The sequence below is a fragment of the Stegastes partitus genome, unplaced genomic scaffold, assembly GCF_000690725.1.
Source record: "Stegastes partitus isolate 25-593 unplaced genomic scaffold, Stegastes_partitus-1.0.2 Scaffold227, whole genome shotgun sequence".
Taxonomy (NCBI): domain Eukaryota; kingdom Metazoa; phylum Chordata; class Actinopteri; family Pomacentridae; genus Stegastes; species Stegastes partitus.
In genome coordinates, this window is record NW_007577958.1 from 317,566 (window position 1) to 325,887 (window position 8,322).

The 8,322-nt window shown below is 42.6% G+C and overlaps 1 protein-coding gene across 1 annotated transcript; it reads right to left on the minus strand.

Annotated features, from left to right (window-relative positions):
* Positions 1-9: 9 nt before the first annotated feature.
* Positions 10-7,838, minus strand: LOC103356924 (integrin beta-1-like). Its single transcript, XM_008281252.1, has 7 exons — positions 7,797-7,838; positions 7,013-7,242; positions 6,631-6,869; positions 6,299-6,521; positions 4,461-4,696; positions 4,080-4,246; positions 10-1,253 (listed from the first exon to the last, which is right to left on the minus strand). Exons 1-7 carry the CDS (start codon positions 7,836-7,838, stop codon positions 1,188-1,190), a joined length of 1,203 nt encoding a protein of 400 aa, XP_008279474.1. The 3' UTR covers positions 10-1,187.
* Positions 7,839-8,322: the final 484 nt, after the last annotated feature.

Here is an 8,322-nt window from a genome sequence, read left to right on the forward strand (position 1 = left end):
GGACAAAGACACAGTTTTTGTACTTTAATAAATAACTCATAAACAGCATTGGGAGAGAACATGGTATTGAAATAAAAGGCACTTGGAAAACAATACTGTAAAGGCTTGTGTGTGGTGCTTCAGAGGCATTTGGGTGTAAAAACATTTCCGAGGTGATTCATGTGACATCTCAACAAATACTCTCGTGTTCAGTCTTACAGTCGATAAAACATTAAACTAACGCCGGCGACTCACACAGAGGAGCTCAATGAACAAGCTGACAGAAAACATATTTTTGGTGTACTTGACAAGAACACAGGAAAGGACCTGAGAATGAGCAATAAGGTTACTGCAGTTAGCAACTAGAACAACATCTCATGACTTCATTGTAACTTGTAGCATGACTATACAAATCTGATTGTTCACGATTGAATACATTTAACAAGTGGTATACAATCCCTTTTACGACAGCATATCAACAACACAAATAATGATAGTTGACATTCATCTTCCTTCAAGATAGGCAACAGCACTCAGAGTCAAATACAAATTTTAAACACTGGATGTTTCTAAGCTGCAGTTCAGAACTACATTTACAACCACTGCATGATCTAGTGTGATTTAACAGAACTGTCCAATCGACGTTGAATGCTCAATATTATTCAAAACTTCCTGTTGCAGCTGTTTTCTATATATACACACTCACACACACACACACACACGGACATAATGTGCTGCTATGGCTGAGAATTTACACCTTAAACCCAGGTCCTGTCTGGAAACACACAGAAACTCACAAAAGGTCAGTGCACGGGGAGAGATGAGGAGACAACGGAGACAAAAGAGAGAGCGACAGAAGCTGAAGAATCCTCGTGTTGTGTTACCAGAGAGTCCACATTGTGTTGTTAAAAAAAAAAAAGCTAAATCATCTGCCCATACCAGTCCAGCGGCAGGAAAAACACCATCATTTCATCAACTTCTGCAACTTCAAAGTATATACACATACTGTATACTGTACATATAAAATACAACAAATGCATATAAATCATAAGTGTTAGTAAAAATACGGATGCGGTGGCCAGATGATACATTATAATGGTAAAGCGACAAGAAAAAAAATGCACCACCAAATGCTCCTGTCAGCGCCCCCAAACCTCCTGCAGCTGTCAGGCGCTTGATAGCAGAGTCCAATGAAAACCGTGGAGCCATCATTTGCCCTCGTATTTGGGATTGATCACAGTTGTGACGGCACTTTTGTAGATTGGATTTTCACCCTGAAAAGTAAAGAAAAAAAAGATGTAGTCAGAATTCTGAAAGTCTTTCAAAACCTCCTGAATATTTTTGTTAGTTTCTTTGGACACAAGCAAAAAAAACACCATTAGGAATAGAACATCCTCACTGACTGGACACGTCATTGATTTGGATCACGCTTTGCACACAGCCATGCTTTGGTGCCGTCAAACCAAACTTTAGGAGGTAACAAAGTGAAGCCTCATATTTACACAGACTTACCAGTGAAGGTGTGTTTGCTCAGACAACACTAACTATCCTGAACCTCTGCACAGGTTTGGTGATTTTCAGCTGTATTGTTTGTCACAGCACGCTCATGCAGTCTGTTTTTCAGGCCACGTCGGGACGCTTCCTGTGGCTCCGAGGTTGGTTTGCTTTAAGTTAGCTCAACAAATTTAACAGTGAAACAAAGACAAAAGTAGGAACCGAGTGAAACCAGGACACACATGAACAGCCCATGCAGGAAAATCAAGAGGAAAAGGAGAAGAAATACAAACTTAAAGGACAGTGGCTTTACGTCCATAGTTTGGGTTCTGGAACTGATTGATTGGACTCTTGTATATGGGGTTCTCTTGCTACGGGTGGAGAATGAGGAAAGGAGTTCAGCGGAGAAATAAAAGCAACAGCACATAAAAAAAAAGAATAAAAAGGCAGTGTAAAGAGATAAAGCATGATTCAGTGAGAGTGATGAAAGGAAGACAGTGTGAGAAACTGAAGAGATATGGACCAAAGCAGGACACGTGTGCACAGAACAGAACCTTCAGGTGCAGACATGGAAAAAACCTCCCTCACTACCTAGCACAGGGGTGTCCAATCCTGGTCCTCAAGGGCCACAATCCTGCAAGTTTTAGATGTTTCCCTCTTCCAACACACCTGATTCAACTGATCAGCTCATCATCAAGCTCTCAAGTTCTTGTTATAAACCCGTTGGACTTTTGTTATGTGCCATCTCTCTCTACTGTCACCTCTCCCATTGAGACGTAAAAACCAACTCTCATATAGAAAATCATTAAGCAAAGCAGAGATATTCTGCTGTCAGACTATTTCTACCCTTCATATAATGTTGATTTGCTGTAGCCTAGGTAAAGCTGGATTGTGACAGAAAAAAATCTAAAATAAATATATCAGACCTGGTTGCGTGATAAGGATGTGGCTAAATGTAACAGATCTCCATCAGTTTCTAACCAGAAGTGATAATACAGTCACTGCAACCAGAGGCTCCGGCTCAATGAGCCTCGGTTCCACTCTGTAATCTACTCCAGCGGTGCTCAACCTATGGCCCACAGCCCAAATCAAGTTGGGTTGCAAGCTGGCCTGACGACCATTTTATAATTCACAATAAATATGAACTGATCCACATTGACTGCAAGGTGGCCCAGTGGTTAGCATCGTTGCCTCGCAGCTAGAAGGTCGCCAGTTTGCATCCCGGTGAGGACTCCTGGGATCTTTCTGCGTGGAGTCTCCATGTTCTCCCCGTGCAGCGTGGGTTCTCTCTGGGTTCTCTGGCTTCCACCCACACAGTCCAAAAACATGTTGAGGTTAATCGGTGATTCTAGATTGTCCGTAGGTGTGAATGTGAGTGTGCTTGGTTGTCTGTCTCTAAGTGTGGCCCTGTGATAGACTGGTGACCTGTCCAGGTGAACCTGCCTTCACCCTGAGTCAGCTGGGATAGACTCCAGCCCCCCATGACCCTAGTGAGGATTAAGCGGTGTATAGATGATGGATGGATGATTCACATTGAGATTTTTTACATGTGTTTATGTGGTAAATGATTAATAATGTCTCTTGGCTCAGTTAAAGTGAAAATACATATTTCATCATTAAAGAAAGATGAATTATAGTGTTTATTCCTAAATACTACTACTTATCATTTTGCAAAAGTGGCCCCTCAGCAAACGAGAGTATCACTGTGTCGTGCTGCTGCAGACATTTTAAACTACCCTTCATATGTATTTCTGCCCTGCATCACCACATTGCTGCCATTCATCTGACATGGGCCAACTTTCACAGATTGTATGACACATAATTATGATTTATCTTAAAACCAACGCTCTGCCCAGGCTACACATCAAGAAGCTACGGTTTCAAACTTAAAAGAGGAGAGGAGGAGGTTTCTATCTTGTCAGGAAACTATATAGGTAATCAGAGCTCCACTAACAGTCAATCATTTCTCAAAATTAAAGGGATGTGGCGCCATAGGCTGCCCTGCCCACGGTAATAAGAAGACCCTGACACACAGAGTGGGCTCGCTGCTGATTAAAGACAGACGCACTGTAGAACCTGCCTCCAAAGAAGCTATGACAAACTCTCACCACTAGGTGGAGGAATATCACTGTTCATGAACTGATGCTGAGCTCCAGCATTCTGTCATATTGATGTTGGCTGATGATGCTGCACAGGAGGAAGCAGGGAGGGGAGACGCTGTGGCCACTCCCCGGAAAAAAGTCCAGCTATGCTCCGAGTGCATAGCTTTCCCAAAAAAGTCCATACAGTCTCCAACATTTTTCCTTTTCTTATTTTGAGTGCTGCTCAAAAGCAACAAACTCAATCTCTCTCTCTGCAGCTGTGCGACTGTGGAGAATGTGAGCGAGACACCTTATAATGATATCAACAGGTCTGCAAATCTCGTCTGCTGCTAAAACAACAGATGACCTTCACGATTTCGTTCCGTGACACTTCCTGGCTTTGCAGAGCAGCCAAACAGCACCTGTTTTCCACATTTACATTGCTCAACTGAACCTCCTTCAAACATCAAAAAACATTTATCCTCCTCATCTTTCACAGAACTGGTTACACTCCCAGGCACTCACTGTATCCCATTTGGCGTTCATCTTCTCCTTCTCAAACTTGGCGAACTCTCTTCTGTCGTGGATGATCATCAGCAGCTTCCAGATGAGCAGCAGGGCCAAGCCAATCAGGACGATGCCGGCGACGACGCCCGCCACGATGGGGATGATGTCAGGACCGGAGGGGCAGTCTGAAACGCAGCAGGGAGCAGCGCTGTTTAGGCAGCTTGAAATAACAGTGCAAAAATAACGAGACTATGGGAAAACATACCATCGCACAGCTGTATGTGAATAAACAAAAGACCTATTTTTGCAACCCAACCACCACAGCCCCTGTAATTAGCTTTCTCTCTAACAGAAATATTCCACACCCTGGTTCAGGCGAGCCCTGCTTTTTTTGCTTACCCAGCGTTTCGACCACATGGACCTCCTTTTTCGTGTCGTTGTTGACAGCGTAGGTGTAGTAGAACCAGCAGTCGTTGGCGTCCCTCTCCTTGCAGTGCATCACAGGGTAGGATGCCTCGTTGGGCTGGGGCAGCTTGTCCCTGTCCCTCACTTTAATCAAGGTGAAGTCGTCGCACTCTTCCTTGCATTTGTCCTTCTTCTCACCAGTGCCAAACGCCCGGCACTGGACGCACTCTCTGGGGGGAACAGAGTGCTGTGGTCAGTAACAAACAGGGACATTTGCTGTGACCAGGAAACAAATTCTCAGAAGATTGTTTCACCCTAGTGAGGATTCAGCGGTGTATAGATAATGGATGGATGGATATTTGTTTATATTTTTCCAAATTGGAAGCATAAAGAAACGCCAAATGAACTATTAGTAGTTCCTGTTTCCAGTGTACCTATGGATGCACAGACAGTGATTACTGGAATATTCTTATACTGAAGAAAAACACTTCTCTTCAGGAGTCCTAGAAACACATTTTCTAAAGTTCAAGAGTACTTTAACATCAAAGCTGATTTATGGACATTTACTTACACTGCATACAGGAAATAATGATGCAGGATAAAAGTGTAAGTGAACCTGAATCTCACAATAAGTTTCAGATTGGGAGGCAAAAATGTCATCGACACAAACGAACCATCCATCCATCCATTATCTATACACCGCTTAATCCTCACTAGGGTCACGGGGGGCTGGAGTCTATCCCAGCTGACTCAGGGTGAAGGCCGGGGACACCTGGACAGGTCACCAGTCTATCACAGGGCTACACTTAGAGACAGACAACCAAGCACACTCACATTCACACCTACGGACAATTTACAATCACCAATTAACCTCAACATGTTTTTGGACTGTGGGAGGAAGCTGGAGAACCCGGAGAGAACCCACGCTGCACCGGGAGAACAGCAAACTCCACACAGAAAGGTTCCGGTGCCCCATCCCACTGGGATGCGAACTGGCGACCTTCTTGCTGTGAGGCAACAGTGCTAACCAACTGCGCCACCTTGCAGCCCCAAACTTGAACCAATAAAGTCAAAACTTTCTATACAGCCACATTCTTTGGATGCAAGAATGAAAATGTATATTTATTATTTGGTGTGAACTCATGTTTTGATATACAATACATAGACTGATTGATTTATTTATAAAGCCATGCATGTGTTGGGTACATTTCAGAATTTCTTTGCCCCTACTCTACATCCTGGGTCTCTTAATGACATTACGATTTTAGTATTTTACATCTATTTAACAAATTTGATCTTAGACTTTTTAAAATTCTGTCTTGTCTAGCTTTTTCACATTTATTTTTGTAGTTGTTTGTTTAATATGTGTGCAGCATTTGGGTCTACTTTTGTTGTTTTAAAATGTGCTCTATAAATAAACTTAATCTGATTTCAAATCAAATGAATATGATCTGGTGTTGAATGCAGGTTTTATATATGCTTTGTATGCTACCTGGAAACATCTCTCCGGTGTGGCTTCGTAAGGAAGCACCATCCAGGGAAACCAAAACAAGGACTTTTGCACTGCAACCTTGGAAGATACCCACCTGAATGTGCTAACTCAGCCTGTTAAAGTCGATGTTTGACACCTGACTTTCTGCCCAATTTGTTGTTTCTTTCTTGGTAGCTAACAAAAGTCTTCCTCAACGACTGTGAGAAATAACTATAGCAACCCAGAATGTGAATATTTTCATAAAACAGATGCAAAAATTCTGAAATGTATGAGAACTACACATCAAAGTATGCAAACCAGACGTGACTGGACATTTCTACGTTTTCAGTTTCAGACTTACTTGTGTTCTGTGCAGACTCCTGGACAGGTAGGGCAGGTTTCACATGTGGGACCCTGGAATTTGGGATCCTTACATTTGCAAGTACCACATTCGCACTTTCCTCTGCCATTACACATCTGCTTGTTGCTGGCCATACATGTGCTGTTGTCCAGGGAACAGTCACAGGCGCTTCCAGTCCACATAGGCTCACAGATACACACTCTGCATTCACAGCGTCCATGCCCTAAGGAAAAAAAAAAAAAAAGAGAAAAAAGACACAGAGAATTTAGGCTATAATCAGCTTTGAGCGTCTTGCATTAAGCCTAAGAGCTGCAAATCTTCCCGATACTCACCTCCACACAGTTTGTTTCCAGAGCGGTCACAGTTGAAGTTGTCACACTCACAATACTGGCCGCTGTACCTCTCCTCAGGGTTGTCTCTCTTCTTGCACTCACATGTGCCGCACACACATTCTCCGTTGTTACTGCAGATGTCCGTGCCGTTGTCCTTACGGCAGGTCCGGTCCATGTCCTCTGTAGCCACGTCGTTGCTGCTGCATTCACACTGTCTGCCCACACGGCCCTCTTTACACCTGACACAGAGGGAAAAGTTGTGATACTGAGGGAGGGATTTCCTAAAACTAAAAAGTGAGTCGACTAAATGTGAGAATTGAAAGATAGACACTATTCTATGTAAGATGTATTTTTAAAAGAAAGGATGTAGAAATGGACTTACTTGCAGGCTCCACACTCGTAGGTCCCATTGCCAAAGTGGCAAAGTGGACTATTCTCGATAGCGTCACTGTGGCATTCACACTCACAGATGAAGTTGAGGGTAATCTCCACCTCCTCTGTGAATCCCAGAGGCTTGATCTTAATGGTCTCAGGCTTGCCTTGTTTTGGACAGCCCTTAGATGTCACAGTAATGGTAAATGTGACCTGGGAATGAAGAAACAAGAGAGAAGTCTGACTCAGAGAGGAAAACACAGAGCTAGTTGTATGTCTGTAAAAATCTGAAAAGATAATATTTGCAAAGGGAAATCAATAAATGAGTTTCCACATGATGCCATCATAGAGCCAGAGCAGAAAAAAAGCCCACAACCACTGAGAGCTTACAGGCAGATCAGGAAGAGTAGCATCTTTTGTTCAATACACTGCGTGAGATCAGAATGGTATCAAAGTGGTGGAAGATTTGACCCCCAAACTAGAGAATATCTGCAGCTCGTTATGCAGCTGCATGTTTGTGGCTGTTTAATGAATGGAACAATAGTTTGTCAGGATTTAACTTTTCAAGGGACGATTAATTTAAGTCTGGTATGAATAGGAGACGAATGTCTTTGGATAGGAAACGACGTCATGCTGCGAGTCATACTGATCCCTTGTGGATAATAAATCATGCTGGTTAGGTCATGCACTGTCCAGGTTTTGTTATGTCTAGACTGGTATACTGCGAGCATGCTAACTTGCTAACATTGAACAGGGCTTGTGTGCTTCTTGCTAAATGGTATTCCGTGCATCACCTTAGCCAGTTTAGAGTCGAAGTTCGGCACCATACTGAACATCGTTTATAAATTTAACCTTTTTTTTTACTGCTCTCGAGCAAGTTGCTAAAAATGCCCATAAAAAAGCAATCCCGGCATAGTAGCAATATGTTTACTGCGGAAGCACTGAATTCTACACATTGCACAAATACGGTGTGTAGTTAAAGCTGAGGTCAAACACAATCATAAAGAAAGAGAAGTTTAGTTTAAAACAAGGGATCTGGAAAGTCTAATTTCAACTTTTTGAAATTCAAAGTGGGATGTTCAAGAACAATGAAAAAGACTAAATTCAAGAATTAAACACAATAAAACAAACTCTTTTAGCTTAAGTTTCATAAACTAAAAATGACAAAGTAAAAAGTGTGTCTGTGCTGATGATGCCGAAGTCATCAACATATATGCATGTAAATGTACAGTATATATGTTTAATTAGGGTCCGAGCACTCAAAAGGGTGCGAAGACCCTATTGGAACTGCTCGGATTATTATTATTATTCGTGCCAAAG

Bases quoted from the DNA above. Each gene is read 5' to 3' on its own strand.
- LOC103356924 (XM_008281252.1), bottom strand. From the start codon at position 7,838: ATGTTCAGTATGGTGCCGAACTTCGACTCTAAACTGGCTAAG. The intron at 6,522-6,630 runs GTGAGTATCGGG...TTTTTTCCTTAG, and splicing joins TGGAAACAAACTGTGTGGAG to GGCATGGACGCTGTGAATGC. The intron at 1,254-4,079 runs GTGAGTGCCTGG...TTTACTTTTCAG, and splicing joins TGAACGCCAAATGGGATACA to GGTGAAAATCCAATCTACAA.